Source organism: Macrotis lagotis, chromosome 4 (genome assembly GCF_037893015.1).
Source record: "Macrotis lagotis isolate mMagLag1 chromosome 4, bilby.v1.9.chrom.fasta, whole genome shotgun sequence".
Classification (NCBI taxonomy): Eukaryota; Metazoa; Chordata; class Mammalia; order Peramelemorphia; family Peramelidae; genus Macrotis; species Macrotis lagotis.
Window position 1 is genome coordinate 45,948,270 of NC_133661.1, and position 20,089 is coordinate 45,968,358.

The 20,089-nt window shown below is 38.3% G+C and overlaps 1 protein-coding gene and 1 pseudogene across 5 annotated transcripts in view; one reads left to right on the forward strand and one right to left on the reverse strand.

The window, feature by feature from the left end:
• Positions 1-20,089, forward strand: part of BBS4 (Bardet-Biedl syndrome 4) — a 62,919-nt gene that overhangs the window by 36,190 nt on the left and 6,640 nt on the right. For all 5 annotated transcript variants that reach the window (XM_074232662.1, XM_074232663.1, XM_074232664.1 and 2 more), the window contains 7 exons: positions 1,187-1,266; positions 5,344-5,407; positions 7,140-7,251; positions 8,759-8,831; positions 16,517-16,570; positions 17,969-18,096; positions 19,858-19,912. In XM_074232662.1, coding sequence (XP_074088763.1) covers positions 1,187-1,266; positions 5,344-5,407; positions 7,140-7,251; positions 8,759-8,831; positions 16,517-16,570; positions 17,969-18,096; positions 19,858-19,912 — 566 coding nt within the window. The remainder of the gene's footprint in view (positions 1-1,186; positions 1,267-5,343; positions 5,408-7,139; positions 7,252-8,758; positions 8,832-16,516; positions 16,571-17,968; positions 18,097-19,857; positions 19,913-20,089) is intronic.
• On the reverse strand, positions 14,089-14,167 carry LOC141523129 (U2 spliceosomal RNA; annotated as a pseudogene).

The window sequence follows — 20,089 nt, forward strand, 5'->3', positions numbered from 1 at the left end:
CAGTAGTGTGTTGAATACCTTCCAACCTTAGTGACTTAACTTCCTGTGTCATTGCTTTTGGCATTTTATTACTATCTGTGAAAGGTTCTTGGCAAAGATACTGGAGTCAGTTGTCATTCCCTTTTCCTTTGGATCACCTTTTGTCAGATCTGCCCATATTACAGCTCCTAGTTTCATTGAGCTACTTGTGAGAACCTCTCTTCTGTGACAGGGCACCCCAGGAAAGATATAGTCTGAATTCTTGAGTTCAGATTTAGGGCTCTACCACATACTTTGGGTAAGCCATTTCACCTCTGTCAGTCTCAGTTTTCTCATTTGTAAAAGGAGGGCTTGCTTTGGCATGGACCTATCTCTTAAGATCCCTTTAGATTTTAACTTGTATGAATTTACATGGCTATCTTTTTCAATTCTCAATAACATTTATGTTTTTAGTTTGTCTTCTCTAGGAATTTCCCAGAAGTTTATATAGTTGAGAGATTTATTCACATTAAAACATTATAGAGTATTTACAAGTAGCACTTAGGTTGCTACATTTTGATAGAAATCTGATACAAAATTGAAAATCAGTTTTCCTGTTCTCCTTGACACATTGCCATTCCACAGTGGGCCTACTGACCCCTAGTGTTCACCATTGGAAAGTGTCTTGAATCTTTATGTGGAACCCTTAAGTGAAAGACCTTCCAGGGTAAAAAATTTATGAATGACTTTTCAAGGAAAAAGCCACAAAGTAGACCACATTTTGTCTTGAAGTTTTAATAATAAGAAGGCTTCTGAGTATAAATATGGAAACAAGAAGGCTTTTCTTGGTATTGTATAAAACCCAGAAAAATTTCCCCCACCCCCATTTCCTGTTCTTAACTTACTTCCATGGTTAGTAAGTGGCAGAGGTTGCTTTATTTGATAAATGGGAAAATGGAGGTAAGAGGAGTTGTGGTTTGGCTTAAAGGCTCAGTGAGCCTTTTGCAGTCATGTGTCTGACCACTCTAGTATGCTCATTCACAATCTATTATTTCAGTGCTTTGCATAGCTTTGGCTTTATTCTAAAGTGAAGGATTCGGTTCAACAAATATTTACTAATTTGATATGATGTTATTTGTGAATTACTGTTTTGTCTAAAGATAATACAAGAGGAGAATTATCTGACAGTGACATTTTTTGTTTTTGTTTTGATAAAATGTTCCATCAGCCCCAGAGTTTCCCATCTTGGAGAAGCAGAACTGGTTGATACATCTTCATTATATTCGCAAAGACTATGCAGCATGCAAGGTAAGATATATCCTGTCATATTTATTTGAAAAATGAGAGGCAGAGAAACTTTGTTGCTATAAATTATTTTAAGACCTTTTCTCCATTCAGTAGTGGATAAATATGGAATGACAGCTGACCACTCTTGAAAGTTCCCAGATTTTAAAGATTACATAGAGATTTTTCTCATGCTGTAAATCAGAGGAGAGATTGAAAAAAATCTTCCCTTTCTCATAGGAGTTTAAAAATCTCAGAAGGCTACAGTATTAAGCATCAATTTCCTATACTTTAGCAGGTTATGGTTATATAATTATGGGCCCCTAAGACAAGAATGTCTCTTAAGCCATCCAGAAACTTGAGAGAAGCACCTAGGGGCTCTTCCTCTCTGTTTTCTAGGAACTTTGAAGAATGGGAGCTTTCTTCTGGGCCTTTCTGAAGAGCAATGTTGGCTGCCTGACCTTCCTCTAGCACTCAGGTGGCAGTTTTTAAAATTCCATTTTCTGTGGTGCTGAACATTCTTGATAGCTTGAGTATCCCAGGCTCTCTTGCAGAGTTGCAGTCCTGCTTTCCCCCACACACTTGTGGAAGAGATTCTTTTTAATGTCTTCATCATAGCCTGGGTTCTTGTTCCAACCACTCTCATACAAGGAAGGAAAGGGGAAGTGGCCTTCAAGTAGTACACAAAGGCAAAGCCAAGAATTTCCTTTTGAGAGACTTATTTTAAAGGTCTCCAGACCTTCAGGTATTCAGAAAAGACTCTGCCAAGAGAAGAATGGTCCAGAGGCCTTAAGAGAGCTGAAGTGACAACTAGCCAGTCCTACTTATTTTCCCCACTAAACCTTTAATCTTGCAAGGTAGAGGAGGAGGAGGTGTGACATAATGTTGCCCTAAAGAAATCCTTGATTTTAAAGAATAGGTATTTTTAACATAAACAAATTCTATACTGATATTTAGTGTTTTCTGTATTGTCTTAAAAAATGGGACACGGACAGCAGAAATTTCTTCCAGAAGTTAAACTAATATAAAGTAATTATTTTTGCAGAGAAACTCAAAGCTTAGTGATCTAACATTCAACTTGCTTACCAATTAGGATAAATGGCTCCCAACCACTGGATTCCATTTTATCAGCATTGCTCTACAACAGTAAGACCTCAAATACTACTGTCTCTGAAGGGTTGGAGAAGAACATTGTATGGTCAGTCGGGGCAGTTGGGTGTGAGCTGACTGCATCATGGAATCTTGGGGGACCTCCAAGGAAGGACCAAAGTAAAGGACATCATTAGGAATCATGTGGATGCAAAGAGAACTTGGTCTGGTCACTTAGGGAGAGGGAGAGGTCATCTGGATGGTACTTAGACACAAAAGAGGAGAGAGGAAAGACCTGTTGGATGAACTGACTTTAGCAAACTCTCAGGAAGCCTGGGAAGGATGGGCAGGTGTGGGGTGTGGCTGGTGGCAATCTGCTTTGTTGGAACTCTTGAATCCATGAGTTCACAGATCCATCTTAGTTTATTATTTGAAGGCTATTGTCCTCAGTTTGAAAGCCTTTAATTGCATTATGGTGAATGTTGTTTAACAGAGAAAACAATTTTCACAAAGGATGTGGCCTTTGTTTTGTTTTATTGATACCTGCTACTTTTTATTCCATAGATATTTCTTGATTCCCATGCCCTTATCCCATTCAAACCTTTTTTTCTTGGAAGGTAACTATCCTGTTATTACCACTTTCCTTGTTGATTTATCTGCTTGCTCTCAAGGTTTTTCCAGCCTATTAGACTCCCCTCCCCCAACACCTAGCACCTTTCTCTGTGATAGTTCTTAGTTCTCTAGCAGAGCCTTAGGCAGAGCAAGCTTCCTTCTTCCTCTCCTGCCACCTCCCACTCAGGGAAGAGGGGCAGAGTGAATTCTGTTGCCACAGAATTTTAGGATGAGTGCAGGAGTGGACTGGGGAGGTAGCTGAAAAAAATTGTAACAACAAGCAGATGCCACAGTTCCAGGCTTGGGAATCATGTTGTTTAGTCTTGTATGATAGGCATGCTAAGAGGATATATGGAGAATTATGGGTCAGTCCTCTCTGCCATTGGATCATCAGGTGGTTAACTTCTTAGGATTTTTGATATATTTAACTGTGGGGATAACTGCAATTACTTCACTTCTTGTGCCTAATTCTTATTTTAGAGAGGTTTGAGAGTTTGTCAGTATTAGTATGTGACTGTACATGACAGTAGGAATATGTGACTGGACAGCTCTGTTGAATGGTATGAACCCATAGAGCAAAGAAGAGTAAAAAACCTTGGTTAAGGGGAGTGTGTCTTGCTGGGTCTCTTCTCCCTTGGTTGTGATCTGAAGTCCATCCCACCCAAGAATTCAAGCAAGCTAAGTCCTGGCATGTTTTTTTTCCTTCAAATCCTTTCCCATTCTTCTCTTATGTTTGTTTGTTTTTTTTAATTAGGCCTTGTGTTTTGTGTGAATTAAAATATACTTAATAAAATGTCTTGCTTTAGTGTTTAGTGTCATCAGTTAGTCTGTGCCTACCTCTCTCTCTCTCCCTCCCTCCCTCCCTCCCTCCTTCTCCAAACTCTAAACCTCTAAAAGCTCTATAGCAGAATAGAACAGGGAGTCCTTCCAGATAATTTCTTGTTTACTAGCACAAATGGACAGCCATAAATTGTTCCTTGGAGCCCAGGTGGCTGCTGCCTTTTTGGAGTGTCCAGTTCTCTTGTACAGGAAACTTGCAGTTTGTTTTCTCCAAGCATTCACTGGTTTTGCTCCTTTCCTTTTTTCTCATGTGCATTCTTTCCTTCTTCAACTTCCTGCTACAGCCCTGGATTCCCTGCTTCATCCTTTTAAACCTCCTGTGTTTTGATAGGCTGATAAGATGGCAGCTATTTGAGGACAGGCATTCAGGTTGAAGCAGGTATTCAAACAACTTTCTGGGGCCAAGGGCTGGCTGTGAATACAAACATAAAGAGACTCTGATATCTCAAGTAGCAGGTCAAGTCAGCTGCCATTTATGAAGCACCTATTGTACACCAGGTCCTGGGTTGAGCCCACAAGATAGCCAAAAACCCCTGAGGGAAGCTGTTTCCTTCCGATTAGGATCCTCTGATCAATCTCTTCAGCCAGTATTGACCTTACAGATTAAGGGAACAGCAAAGCTACAGCTTCAAACTAAGACATACAGTTGGTGCCCGGGAAGCTTGGCCAGTTAATGTCATGCCAGACTCGACTGCCTGCACAAACAGTGAAGAGGGAGGTGGTATGGGGTAAAGGAAGCTGGGGGTGGGGTGGGGGGGGCCAGGGATTCAGGGAGGCTGGGTTCAGATTCTGCCTCAGCTCCCTGACTCGCTAGGTGCTTCTAGGCAAGTCACTTTCCCTCCTGAGCCTGAGGTTCCATATCTGTAAAATAGTTTTGTCATGAGGTTTCACTATGATAATGTTTGCATGTGCTTTGCAAACCTGTAACTATAAATACATAAACGCAAGTTTTCAATATTTTTTTTACCAAAAAATATTTTTATAGCTATAGTCAGGTAATGGTGGTTCCTCATACTGTGATTTTTAATTCATATCTCTAAAAATATTTAATTTTTAAAAAACTTCAGTAGATATGCAAATGTATCTGAATTATCTATTGAAATATTTAATTTTTAAAAATTTTTTTAATTTAAAAAAAACTTGCAATGTCCAGAATGTATTTTTAGGGTAGAGAAGTGGGGAGAAAACTGGACCTGGGATCAAGAGAGGTCTGGTTATAATCATGACTTTGAATCTAATGTGCCTTTAAAAAATGTCATTAAAAATAACACTGTGAACCTCACTTTTATTATCTATCAAATGGGAATATTTATATTCCCTATTTCTCAAGGTTTCTGGGAAGGAAAATGTTTTTTAAACCTTAAAAGGTTGATTAAAACTCTTTGTTTTCTTCCAAACTAAGGAAAAGTTCTAAGATTGCTGAGTCGATTTGCCTCTCTGAGTAAACTGTTTTAAAATGGATAATTTCATGTTTAAAATTCTCATATAAATGATTAGCATCAGTCTGCAGTTTGGTGAATATCTGACAAGCTACATGTTGTGGTTTTTTTCTTCTTTTAGGCTCTTATCAAAGAACAGCTTCTGGAGACTCAAGGGTTATGTGAATACGCCATCTATGTCCAAGGTAAAAAAAAAAAATCTTTTCCCTTGTTTAGCTTTCTTTAGCTGTTGTCTCTCTTAAGTCAGTGCTGATGACCCTGGGGCTCACGTTATGGTTCAGCAGTGGGAGAAAACTTGGAGCAGGAACAGGGCCTTGATAGACCAGGGAGGATGGAGGGAAGGCAGAGCTGTGGGCTTGCATTGTCCTGAAGGAAAATGGACCAGAAGCTCTATCAGGACCCCTCAATTGAACTGTCTTCTTTAATACAAGAGAACCCCACTGTCAACTCTTGCTTCTGAGCATAAATGAATTTTTTTTCATTCAATATCTGTAAGTTAGGTAATCTTGATAGGAGTAATGTAATCCCATCTGTTCTTATCAGCATTATATATTGAGGTATGTTAGGGCCAATTTGGGAAAAGCCAATATTGCTAACCTTAACAGTCTGAGTTTTCCAATTTCATTTTAGTTCATTTCACTTTATTGAGCATTTATTAAGGACCCACTGTGAGTCAGACACTGAACTAGGTGCTGGGGATAACAAGGGCAAAATTTAGAATGGCCCCAGCCTATTAGCAGCCATCCTTCTGGAAAGAGACAACATGCATGCCAATAAGTAGATGGACAAAGTCTCATTGTTGGTGATCAAGGAAGGTCCTGTATAGGAGAGGGCACTTAAGGGAGCTGGGGTCAAGAGAGATTCCAAGAAGCCTGAACTGGTGTGGAAGAACTAGGAGGCAGATGCTCAGGATGGGTGTTTGGAGGGAGAGCGTATGGAATCAATTTAGAAAGATGGGCTGGAACTGGTTCAGGAAGGGCTCACAGAGCCAAGCAATGGAACTCATCTCTTATTCTGAAGCAATAGGGACCCCTTGAAACTTCGCCTGAAAATTTTAGCCATAGGAAAAGTTCTTGGGGCGGCTAGGTGGTGTAGTGGATAAAGCACCAGCCCTGGAGTCAGGAGTACCTGGGTTCAAATCCGGTCTCAGACACTTAATAATTACCTAGCTGTGTGGCCTTGGGCAAGCCACTTAACCCCGTTTGCCTTACAAAAAAAAAAAAGTTCTTGGTTTTGAACAGACAGAAACAGGTCTGAAAAATCAACCAACTTCTTTTTATTGGAATCAGAGAGCAATTTTGGTCCAACTTGTGACAGGGATCTTTTTCCTGGGACCTACAAACTGGCTTTTTAAATTATTTTGATAACTTCACTTCAATATAATTGTCTTGTTTTGTAGCCCTATGAATTTCATTTTGTGATTTTGAAAGCATTTTGAGATGAGATTTCAACATACTACCAAAGGGATCCATGTCATTAAAAAAAAAGGGTCAGGAACCCTTAGAGTGGACATTCATTGTTGAAATGGTCATTTGAAAAACCCAAAGCAATAGGCAAAGGAAACACTCCTCATCACCTCCTCCACTCCTCCGTCTCAGCCCAGGAGGAAGATGTTGGACTATCTGACATGTACCTTGTTCTAGCTACAGCACTAGTCATTTTGCAAGAGAATGTTAGGGGAAGGTAGTTTGAGGTTTTTAAGATTGCAGAACACCTTAATATAATTTATTTCAGAGGCACTTTGTCATCCAAATCCTTTCTAAAGTTAGATCCTGATTGATGTATCATCCCTAAGAAAAATATGTTAATAATAGGGTTTATGTTAGAGTTTTTACCTGACAGGCTTGTTCTTATGTTGTCCAGTCACATCTGTGTTCATCATGTGGTTTTATTTTCTTTTTGCTTGTTTCTTCTTAGCTTTGCTATATCGCCTTGAAGGGAATATCCAAGAATCCCTAGAGCTCTTTCAGTCTTGTGCTGTTCTCAATCCTCAGAATGCTGACAACCTCAAGCAGGTGGCCAGGTCCTTGTAAGTATTGTCAACTGGTGTTGAAGTTGCAGAGTTAAGGTTGGGTTTTTCTTTCTTGCACTACATGGTGTAAGTGGCAAATGCTGCAGTCTTCCTGTCATAATCATCTGCCAATGGCAGCCTGTACAATGAGGGACTGTTGAGGTACTTAAGAGAATGTTGATCCACAAAATAAGTCTGCTTCCTTTTTACAGTATGAATTATTTTTAGAATATGTGAGAAAAATATGGTGGGTAATGAACTGAATGTTTAATTTTTAAATAATTGTTTATTTTCTGATCAGATTGGTAGGATGATGATTTGATCATGCCTCTGCAGTGGGATTCTGTACCATATTGATAAGTAGGTAGTTTTCCTTGGTTAGTTTCTTGACTTTAGTTTCTGAATAATGGTAAAGAATCTCTTATTCTTTCCACCTAGATTTTTGTAGATCCAAAGTCCTTCAAGTGGTTCACCCTTGTTCCTTCTTGCTTGATCTCCAAGAAATCAAATAGTTTTGAATCTAGTAAGGTAGGGCAGTTTGACTCTTGGATAATATTTGTGTATTTCAGGAAGGCGGTATAGTGAATTTTTTTGTAGGTATTTGTACTGAATTATATAAATTTGAGTGTTAGTGAAACAGGTGTGTTTGTAGAACCATTTTTTTCACCAAGGAAAATAATATAAGCATGGCAAGAGCTTATATTTATATAGCATTTTATACATAGAAAATGCTTTACATACATCAGACTCATTTACTGGGATTGTAAACAATAGTTGGAATAGAATGTAGGGGTTCAAATCACTGATTTCTTAACTAGTTTCACAGAACCCTAGTGTTCCAAAATACATCTGAATGTTTCTTAAAAAAAAATTGTTCTGCCACTGGGCTGCAAATGGGCATGCCAGACCTTTTCCCAGCAATGCACCAGTAGAGGCAGGAGAAATACCATACAGAGGTTCCATAGCTCTTTTACATATAGATATCTGGGTGAGAGTTTTTTCTTTTTTAGAGCTGATTTTTATCACTTTTAATGTCTCAGCCTCGATGTAACATTCTTTTTCCTGAACTCCATGAAAAGAACACTTTAGGGGAGTGGGCAGATCCCAAAATCTCTCAACTGTTCAGTTTTTTGATCTACAAAATAGGAATAATAATGCTGAATAAATTTTTGTGAGGATCAAATGAGATAATATGTATAGGCTTTGTAACTAAGTTTCTACATAAATTTCATCTATTATTATTCTTTGGAAAATCAGAACTTCAATATCTAACAAATCCACCTGGGTTACCAGCATTCAATTCCTTAAAAACTAGACTGGGAAGGAAAACTGAGACACAATAGAAATTGTAGATAAAACTCTTGAAATAATCATTTTGCTCTTCACCTTGCTGGTCAAGTTGCACTTTGAAGAAGCTTCCAAAGACCCAAAGTAAGGGATGTGCCTGAAATATTAGTTAGACACATGGATTAATTGGGTAAGAAGAGTGATTCTTATAATTATGCAAATTCTATTTCTTCTACAGATTTCTTTTGGGGAAACATAAAGCTGCTATTGAGGTGTATAATGAAGCAGCCAAACTTAACCAGAAAGACTGGGTAAGCAGAGAACTTTGACTTCAATTTAGAATCATGCATATCTCATCATTTATCAAGTTAATGTTTTCTGTTGTAATTTATATTACCTTAATAGTATGTTAATACTCATCTTAATCTTATTTGGGGCACAGTGAACTACTGCTGACAAATAATTTGATACCAACATGCATTCATTAATCAGCATGTATTTACTTTGAATATCTCTTGTTATGTAAGTATTTTTAAGTATACGCGTATATACACATACCCATCATATACATTTACTCACATACCATGCAGGCACATGCAGATATGCACATACACACATTTACATACACATGTGCAGCTATGAAGCACATGCATACATGCATGCATGCATAGCCATACAAGATGACAGCTCCTCTGAGTACCTTTTCTCCTCAGTAAGCATTTATTAAGTGCTTACTGTGTATCAAGTGCTTCACTAAGTGGTGATGACACAAAGAAAAGCAAAAGACAATCTCTCCTCTTCACAGGAGTTTATGATCCAGTTGGAGCAAACATCTAAGAACAAACCAGCTAGAGATGGGATAAAGAGCAGATAACCCCCAGAATAAAGGCACCAGCATTAAGGGGAATAGGAAAGGCCCCCTGCCAAAAGTGGGATTTTAGCCGGGACTTGAAGCCAGGAGATGGAGGTGAAGACAGAATTGCAGGACTGGGGAAAAGCCAGAGAGAATGTCTGGAGATGAACCAGGAGACCAGTGTCACCAGATTACAGAGGGCTTGAGGGCAGGGGAGTGAAACAAGTCAAGAAAGGAGGGAAGGAGGGGGAAAGGAGGGGGCAGATTATACTGGGTTTCCTGGATGAGACAGAGAAGTAGCAACTACAGGATTAATGAATAAAAGAAGATTGATCTAACAGCTAAGCACAAGATAAATATTTGTCTGTTGCTATAATCTTGTTCTTCTCCAAACCCTTTGATCTTGGTATGCCAGCTTTCTGCAGAACACAATTTTAGAAATGCTTCTCTATTTGTGGATTTCTGAAATATATATCATTTATTTTTAAAAATAAATTTTATTGATATCTTTTTTCTCACATCAACTTCATAAATTTCTCACTATAATATATATATATATATATGTATATATGTATGTATGTATGTATGTATATATCTCCCTTCATGCCTTCCAGAGAGCCGTCTCATATAATAAAGAATTACAAAAGAGGAGAGAGGAAAAAGTTCATCACAGCTAACCAATATATGAGAGAGGTCTGAGGTTATATGTAGTATTCCACACTCATAGATCTTTCCCAAACATATTTCCATATTAGTCATGTTGTGAAAGAAAACAATCTCCCTTCCCAAAAAATAAAGAAAAATTAAGTTTTAAAAAAGTATGCTTTAATCTGCATTCAGACTCCATCAGTTTTTTCTCTGAAAATAGATAGCATTTTTCATCATAAATCTTCTGGAATTATCTTTGATCACTGTATTGATCAGAGTAGCTAAGTCATTCACAGTTGATCATAGTAATACTACTATTACTGTGTACAGTGCTCTCCTGGTTCTGTTTTCTTTGCTTAAAGTCTTTCCCAGGTCTTTCTGAAGCTGTCCTCTTCAACATTTCCTGTAGCTTATCACAATCAAAATCATATGTCACAATCTGTTCACTCATTATCCAATTGATGGGCATCCCTAAATTTCCAGTTCTTTGCCACCACAAAAATAGCTGCTTTAAATATTTCTGCACCTATTTTTTTGTTTCTTAAAAATATTTTTGGGATATAGATTAATAGTGGTATTATTGGGCATTATATATATTTTTTATAGCCCTTTGGACATAGTTCCAAATTGTTCTCCAGAGTGGTCGGATCAGTTTGCAACTCTATCAACAGAGCACTAGTGTCTCAGTTGTCCCATTTTGCCTCCAGCATTTGCCATTTTCTTTTTCTGCCATAAAAGTCAATCTCATAGATATAGAGTGGTAGCTCAGAGTTGTTTTCCTTTGTATTTCTGTAATCAGTAGTGATTTAGGGCATTTTTTCCGTATGACTATAGATAGCTTTGATTTCTTTAACCAAAAACTGCTTTGTATATATCCTTTTACCATTTATCAGAGAGAAGGACTTGTAGGAATTATGTCATTGGAGTTTTATAATGTCTTTTTTTTTTAAGGTTTTTTGCAAGGCAAATGGGGTTAAGTAGCTTGCCCAAGGCCACACAGCTAGGTAATTATTAAATGTCTGAGACGGATTTGAACCCAGGTACTCATGACTCCAGGGCCAGTGCTTTATCCACTGCACCACCTGGCCGCCCTGTATAATGTCTTTTTTATAATGTCTTTTATAATGTCTTTTCCAGTTCTACTTTTTGAGGAGTTATTTTCTTTAGTGAATTTTTGTATATCTTTTTCCATTTGTCCAATTATGCTTTTTAAGGAGTTCTCTTCAGTGCATTTTTGTCTTTCTTTTACATTTGGCCTATTCTTTTTTTAAGGTGTTCTTTTCTTCAGTATTTTTTTTTGTGCCTCCTTTACCAAACTGACTCTTTTGGCATAATTTTCTTATATTGTTGCTATTTCTTTTCCCAATTTATACTTCTTGCTCAGTTACTTGATTTTTTAAATCCTTTTAAAAATCTACCAGGAATTCTCCATTTAGTCTTAAACCCAAATCACATTTTTCTTTGAGATTTTGGATGTAGCAGTTTTTTAAAAAAAATTAAGGCAATGGGGTTAAGTGACTTGCCCAAGGTCACACAGCTAGGCAGTTATTAAGTATCTGAGGCCAGATTTGCACTCAGGTACTCCTGACTCCAGGGCTGGTGCTCTATCTACTGCAACACCTAGCTGCCCTGGATGTAGCAGTTTTGATTTTGTTGTCTTCTTCTGAGTTTTGATCTTCCTTCTCACCATAGTAACTTTCTATGATGAGGTGTTTTTTCTGTTTACTCATTTACCAGCAATTTTTTTGACTTAAAACTTTATGTTAAAGTTAGATCTTCTCCCAGGGTAGAGGGGCACTGTCCCCAAGCATCAGTTTTGTTTTTTTTTTTTGTATAGCTGTTTTTAGAGCTAGTTCTGGGGGTCTATAGGTTTTTTTTTTTCCTTTCAGAGTGGCATGCTCTTATGTATACTCTTCTGGCCTGTGCTCTGGTCTGTGAGCTATCACAAACACTCTTTTCCACCCTGAAACTCGGACCCCTCTACCTTCTGCAGCAAGCCATGGTGGGCTAGTTCTCCTCATCCTGGGACTTAGACCTGGATCCCCATATGGCTAATGAAACAGGGCCCTGCTTGGGTGCCAGCAAACGGAACCCTGTAATCTCCTCCTGACCAGGTTGTCCAACCACCTTCCTGTCTTTAGTTGGAGCCTCTGGAGGCTGCCAGGGCCACAGCTGATTCACTTGCCCCAAGACCTGCTGTTCTCCACTTTCACCCAGGTGTGGCAGGCTTGTCCTGCTGATGTTCTGAGTTGTCCTTTTTTTGTGGGTTTGGCTGCTCCAGAATTCATTTTGGAGGCACTGGTTAAAGTTGTTGGTGGAGAATTTGGGAGAGCTTAAGTAAATCTTTGCCAACTTGGCACTGTCCCCTGGAGCTGTAACTATTTGGGGAAACAGTTTAGAATTATGCAAATAAAAAATCTAAAATATTCATAGCCTTTGACTTATTAGACTTACACTCCACATCGACTGTTAGCATTTTTTGTCATCTTTGGCAATTTCCTGACTATGGAGTATAAGTTAACAGTTGTGATTTGCACTTGATTAATAGTAATCATTTTGGAGCATTCTTTCAAATGAAATTATTTTCAGTGAATAAGAAAGTTTATTTTTAAAGAAATACTTCAGTGAAATCATTTGCAATAATTAATTACTTCCTAATTTCATTTTATTTTTTGTATATCTGCATTTTCTTTTGGCTTGCCTGAAGTAAAGGCTTTATATGGACAAATTATTCTCCATAACCTGGTCCAGAATGCTTGATTCCCTCCACCACTAGATATTTTGCTTTTCCTTCCTTGGCTTGTTCTTTATGGTTGCAATGGATAGAGTACCAACCCTGGAGGCAAGAGCTGAGTTTCAATTTGGCCCTTAGACTCTTGACTTGTAATAGCTGTGTTCCCTTGGGCAAGTCACTTAACCCTGATTTTCTCACATCCTGGGTCATCTGCAGTCATTCTGGGCTCAGATGGCTCTGGAGGAGAAAGTGAACCTGGTGACTTAGCACAACTCCTCTCACTCAAATCCAGTTCACTTGCTTGTCATGGCATCATCTCCCTAATGTCATGGTCTCCTTTTGAGAATGAAGGATAAACAATATGCATTTTAAAAGAAAATTATTGGTACATTTTGTTTTGACACAGCAGATACTTCCCAAACAGTCCACCTACCTGAGAAATATTTTCTGAAATGCTGTTTATTGATTGTTAACAGAAAGGGGTATGTCATTTGGTTATTGTATTTTACCAGAATTTTGTTTCCTGTCATTCACCTTCCTTATACCAGATTGGCTAAAACGATTAATGGGGAAAGTGACAAATGTTGGAGACAATGTGGAAAATTTGGGACACTAATTCACTGATGGCAGAACTGTGAATTAATCCAGTCATTTTGGTCAGCAATTCTGGAGTTCTCTTAAAAATTTTTTAATCTGTCTTTTTCCTTTGATTCAGTTATGCTACTACTAGTTCTGTTTCCAAAGATGATTAGGGGAAAAGGAAAAGAACCTATATGTTCTAAAATATTTATAGTGACTTTTTGGTGGTAAAGAATTGGAAATTGTGGGCATTTCTGTCAAAAGAAGAATTCTTTTGAGAATGAAGGATAAACAATACAGGTTTTAAAAGAAAATTATTGGTACATTTTGTTTTGACACAGCAGATACTTCCCAAACAATCCACCTACCTAAGGAAAATTTTCTGAAATGCTGTTTATTGATTTCTGTCAGGGAATGGCTGAACAACTTGTGAAATATGATTGTGATAGAATACTATTGTGCTATAAGAAATGATGAGCTCTTTGATTTTAGGAAAAACATAGATTTGCATGAAATAATGAAGAGCAAACTAGTAGAACCAAGAGAACATTGCATATTGTAACAACAATATTATTAAGTTTACATATTAGCTACAAAGTATCTATGAAGGAAATCTATCTCTCTGTGAGGTTCAAGTGAAGAAGGGACAGTAGGAGAGACTATGACAATGTGAAAAATCTCCTTCATAGATATTTTGTAGCTTATTTGCAAATTTATAATAATCAAAATAAATATATAAACACACATTTTTGTTTGATGGTACCCTTCTCTAAGTTACATGATAAAATTATTTTTTACTACACTTGATCTTAGCCAAAAGGCCAAGAAGTGATAACTTTATTATTTTTTAAAAGGAATAACAAAGATTGCAGTTTCATGTGTAATTTTTTTTTTCTGTTCTATGTTATGGAAATGCTCAGAACAGCTTTGTGCTCTTACTCAATCTTAGTTCTGGATCATTTTTCTTTGTTCTTGAATGCTATATGTTGCATGTGTCATTTGACATGGGCCAGGAAATGTTCAGAATAAAATAAATAAAATTTTAAAAATAGAGGTGTGGAAGTAGATAATTTATGGCTTGTCTCATATTCATATAAAATTGTAAGAATTGTAAAAGGAACAAGGAAACAAGGTAAGAAAGGAATAGCTTTTCTGTTTCCCTGATATTCCATTGCAATATCCAATAAAGACTTGAAAATATATATGAATTTTTTGCTCAGCAGACCTAAATTAGATAGATATTAGTTTCCCTCTTGGAGCCTTCCATTCCAGTAGGACCTGTATAGATAGAATTCCTTTTGAACCCGTAGTCTTCTCTCTCTCTCACAGCTATATGTAACCTCTAGGAGCTTTTGATCCTATCCTTTTTAAAAGTATCTCCCATAGTTTCAAATTATTTAGTAAAATTATTAATAATACTTGTAGTTTTTAATTATTTAGTAAAATTATTAATACTTGTAGATAGCACAAAGTGGGTATTTATAAAGTGCTTTCTTCACAGAAATCCTGTGCAAATGATATTAATGTCTATTTTACAGAAAAAGGAACATGAGGGTCTGAAAATAAATTTATGGCTTAGGGTCACATAACTAGTAAGTTTCTGATTTAGAATATGATCCCAGATCTTCTAACTCTGGGGCCAACTCACTCCATTATGCCAGCATGCTCTTATAGCAGTCATTTAAAATTAGGTGGGGGTTTTTGTCAAAACCCACTAAAATCTTCTCTCTTTGGGCTATATCGTGAATACTTTATTTTGGTACAAATGAGAAACATGATCAATTTTTAACTATTCATTCTGACATGATTTTTATTTTAGATAACTTAGTTATCAATGCTTAATTTAAAGAAAGGTTCTTTCATCTTTTTTTTTTGTGTCTTAGACCTCTTCAGCAGTCCATTAAAACCTAAGACTTCTTTCTCAGAATAATGCTTTAAAATGCGTAAAATAAAATTTTTTTAATATATATGTATATTCAATTTTATTGAAATTCATTTGTCAGTATATTAACAAAATAAATTCATGGACTCCAGATGAAGAACTCCTGCCCTAAGAGGAAAAGTTGGATCATGCCAGGAAGAGTTCTTCCCTGACTTGATTAGGGTAATGATTAGATTAAGAACAAGAACATTTTTGATTAATCTAGTTAATAGAAGTGTCTCTTGAGTTCACTATTGACCAGATTGAAAAGAGAATCCTTGGAAGAAATGGTTCAAAAGGAATGGATTGATTTTAGGGAAATGTTAATCCCAGAAGTTGTTGTTTGAGTTATCCAAAACTATTACCTAAACTTTGTTTTCTTGTTCAGTCTTAGTTCTGGATAATTTTCCTTTATTCTTGAACCCAATAAATTGCATGTGTCATTTGGCTTGAGCCAGAAAATTTTCAAAAATCAGATGTCTTTAAGATGTTCTCTAGGGGCAGCTAGGTGGTGCAGTGAATAGAGCACCAGTCCTGGAGTCAAGGAGGACCTGAGTTCAAATCCATCCTCAGACACTTAATAATTACCTAGCTGTGTGACCTTGGGTAAGTCACTTTTAACCCCATTGCCCTGCAAAAGCCAAAAGAAAAGGAAAAAAGATGTTCTCTAAGCAGAGATACTTAGAATAATAAATTTGTGTCTGTCAAGTTTGTGCCTAAAACGTTGGAGTTCTGAGTTTTTTTTCCAAATGCTGGAAACTATTTTAAACCTGAAGAAGGTGCATTTCTTCCCTTCATAGTTGTCACCCTTTTCTTTGATCTTACATCTCAGAATACAGGTGCTTGACATCTGAGAGGAGGACAAGCCTGGGGGCTGGTTTTACTCCAATTCCCATGTGCTTTTCCTCCTAGATCCTGCCAATTAATCCTTGTTTCAGGGTCACCTTTCTCAGTAGTTCATTTCTCAATAGTAGCTCTCTCAACCTCTACTACCTTAGAGAGAAAATCATCCATTCACTTTGCTTTTGTCACTTAGTGAATCTGCACTTTTTGTTTCTCACCAAGGACCCCACTTCACAGCATTCACTCTTTTAAATGTAAGGGAACACATTGAAAATCCTTGACTGAAGAGTGGCTACAGTTTGTGTTTTCAGATTGAGATTTGACTGAGCAAAGCCTCTGTGCACCAGATCCTGTTTTATTCTGCCTCTTTTCTAGCTGTGAAGTTATAGCTGATGCTTGTCCCTTCTCTTGTGCACAGGAGATCTGTCACAACTTAGGAGTTTGCTACATGTACCTGAAGCATTTCAACAAGGTAATTACGTAAGCAGGTCTTTGTCTGAGCAGGGGATTTCACTGAGTATGATTCACCATGCTTTAGTCCCATTGCTTTGTTATTTTACTTCAGGTAGCTTGGAGAAATAGATCATCCAATTCCTAGGACTTAAAAAACTTAAGGTCTTACTGCTTAGAAATGGAAAAGTGAATTGTTAAATTTATAAGTTCTGCCACATTTTTTGCCTGTGGTTTTGGGGAATTTTTGAAAAGCAAAAGTAAATTTGTAGTAGTAACCTGAAATGCAGCTATCATTCTGCTTTCCCTTCCCCACTCCAATAATTGTGAAGGTTACAACATTCTAGTAAAACTCTTATGTTGAAAGTAGACTCTTAAGTGAATATATATAAAGGCTATAAGAATTTCACAGCTCACCATGAGTTTCTGACATCATTATGGTAGAGATTAATTTTCAGCTTTAATCTGATCAGATTCTAAGATCTTTTGGTATTCATATTTCATTTCCAAGAGAACAATTTGTATTTCAATATATGTGGAATCATTAAACAACAACTTAAAACAACTATTAGAGGTATCCTAGGTAATTCAAATAAAGACAACAAAGTTTCTTGATGGAAGGAGTGGAGTGGCCAACTCAGTTGGTAGATGAGAAACATGAGATAATGAATTAGAAGTAGAAGTGAGGACAGAAAGGAATTATTTAGGTGGTTATCTACATCTACCCCCCCAAACATTCAAGTTTTTATGATTCATGTCTTGGCTGTGTGCTGCTTATCTGATATAGTTCTTTCTTTAGAGTATTAGGATTGAAAGAACTGTAAACTTCTATGTGGTAGGACTGAGATCATCATGAGAACTTACTTAGATTCTAATGGAAAGTCAAATTGAATAAGGTGTGGCCAGTCCAAGGAAAACATTTGAAACCTGGCTTTATATGGGAATTCTAACGTGAATACTTCCATTTTTTGTATGTTGATACATGTCCGATCTTGGGGGGATACACTTGTTCATTTGAGTCTCCTCTTTCTAAAACATACTGATTAAGATACCTCTCATCCAGAGAGCCTTGAGGTAGAGGCAGGTCATAACTCAGGGATCCTGCACATGGCTGGTCAGCCTTCATGGCCCAGTGGTCTGCTTCTAGCATCTCTCTTGGGTGGCTGGTGACATAGTGCAAAGTGGACATTTTCTGAACTGTCTGCAAAAGCATAAAGAGGTATTCATTATTGCTTCTCAGACATGACATGGCCAAATGCTGACTTAGATAATTATTTCATTAGTATTATTATTAATAATAGAATATAGCCTCAACTAAGTAGCACAGAGTTGTTCATTTGTCTTTTGTGGCGCTGACTTGGTTTGGTTTGGTTTGGGTTTTTTGTTTTTGTTTTTGTTTTTTTGTTTTTTTATCATATAGGCAAAGGACCAGTTGCACAATGCCCTACAACTCAACAGGCATGATCTGACTTACATGATGTTGGGAAAAATCCATTTGCTGGAGGGAGAGCTAGTCAAGGCTATTGAAATTTATAAGAAGGCAGTGGAGTAAGTATATCCATTTTTTTCTCTAGGAAACACAGTAGGACTGATCCCAGCACTACAAATCTGAATGAAAACATGGTGACTGACATGGATGTTTAGTGCTTTGATTGATGGGATGTGCTGATTATTGGGACAGTTTCTGTATTAATTTTCCTTAACAACCTGTTCCATGAAGCCCCTAAATTTCTTCTATATTTTATTGCTGACACTGAAAAAAGGAGATAACCAGGCTTTCAGGTCTTTTGGGTGGGCTGGAGAAAAAGCATCCATATATCAAAAGTGGGTTACCCTCAAAACCTTTTCTCTCCCTTCTCTGAAGAATGCTTTGTGGTTCAGCCAGTGATTGAAGGGACGGTGTGAATCTTCCTTGTCTGAAATGAACTTAGATCTGTGTAATTGTGAGATGCCCTGTCCACAAAACTGGGAACACCAGCCCCCTTTAAATGACCAGAGTTGGAAACACAGGTCCTAACTGGAAGACATGGGGACTAATTTGCGGTGCTCTTCCCTGTCTTAGGGCCTCCCACCAGTCTTCACACACAGTGGACCCCATGGTAGCCATGGAAATCTAATTCTGTGTGGGGATGGAAGTTGCCTGTTTAAGTAACACTTGGGTGTTACTATTTGACTGCCAAGAGATGACAGAGCCCAATGGCTGATGGTTGTGGGCAAGCCCCCTTGCTGGTAGAGGAGTTGCCGGCTTCCCCCTGGTGCTCTTTGATCTTCCAGTGGGCCACTGGGGTCTTCCAGGCTTCTGCCAGGTCAGTCCTTGGGGACAGCCCAGGACATTTCAGTGCTGGAAGAGAGTGGTTAGAGAGAAGAGGGACTTGGTGAATTATTCCAAAGCTACACTCTCTGTCCTCCATGCCCACCAGCAGCCACTTTATTAGAAAAGCCTAAGATTATCCAGTGACACCCACAGGGCAGTTCTACCCAAGCCACTTGTCCTGCTTGAGCCATTGAGTCCTTTTTTCTATGATCTTGGGGAACCTCTTGTGGGTAAGGAGCTCAGAACACAATGGTTCCTGTTGGATTGGAACCAACCCCAATATGTCACTGAAATGCAGCAGCTTCATTCTGTAAGCCTTTATTAAGAGCCTGGGGCATGTCACTGAGGTCACCAGTGCAGCCCCTTCCCTCAAGAGCTCCTGGGAGGGAGTTCTCCTGGGTGAGAACAAGGCATCACAGAGGAGTCAGGAGGAGGTCACTGGGGCACTGACCCCAGGGGCATCTGTCTGAAAAGGGCGATCTGAGGGAGCTCAGAGGGGACTTGGGGACAAGGAAGAGAGAGCCCAGGGCCTGGAGGAGACACACTGCCAGACCTCAGCTGGAGATGGACTGCACTGTATGAGGAGGGCCAGGGGGAAGTATATGCAATCAGTTCAGAAAGGCTTGTGCAAGGAGGGTGGATAGAGGGTCCATGGAAAAGAGAAGAAGAGGAAAAGGGGATGAGGGTCTCCACCAGGATCTCTAGGGATGTTGGAAGAGTCAGCTGGGGAGGGTGAGCAAAAGGGAAGAGGGATGATGGCAAAATGGGGAGCCTGGGGTCTGCCCATGGCAGAGGTGGGGGAGACAAGAAGAAAGGAAATGAGGCCTATGTGGGGCCTGGAGCTCAGGATCGAGGTGATGACTGGCTTTGTAGGTGTGTGCAGGTGCTACCTGTGAGGATAGGATCCCCAAGCAGAAGTGGACAATTACTTTACCTGAGAATACGGGCTAATGGATTAGAATTGCTATTTCAAGCGTCATTGTTCTATGTTACAGGTTCTCACCAGAAAATACAGAACTTCTTACAACCCTAGGACTGCTCTATTTACAGGTAATTCCAGCTCTCCTCCTTCAGGAGCCGATTTTGAAGATAGCCCCGTGGTTAGGTGCATAGGTATTTATTTCCTTGAAGCTATTTGATGTGAACTTGATATTTTTCACTAAAGTCCGTGTCAAATATGGTTGATCAGCTTTTCATGAGGAGCTTCTGGTGTGCCTCCTAGTTTTA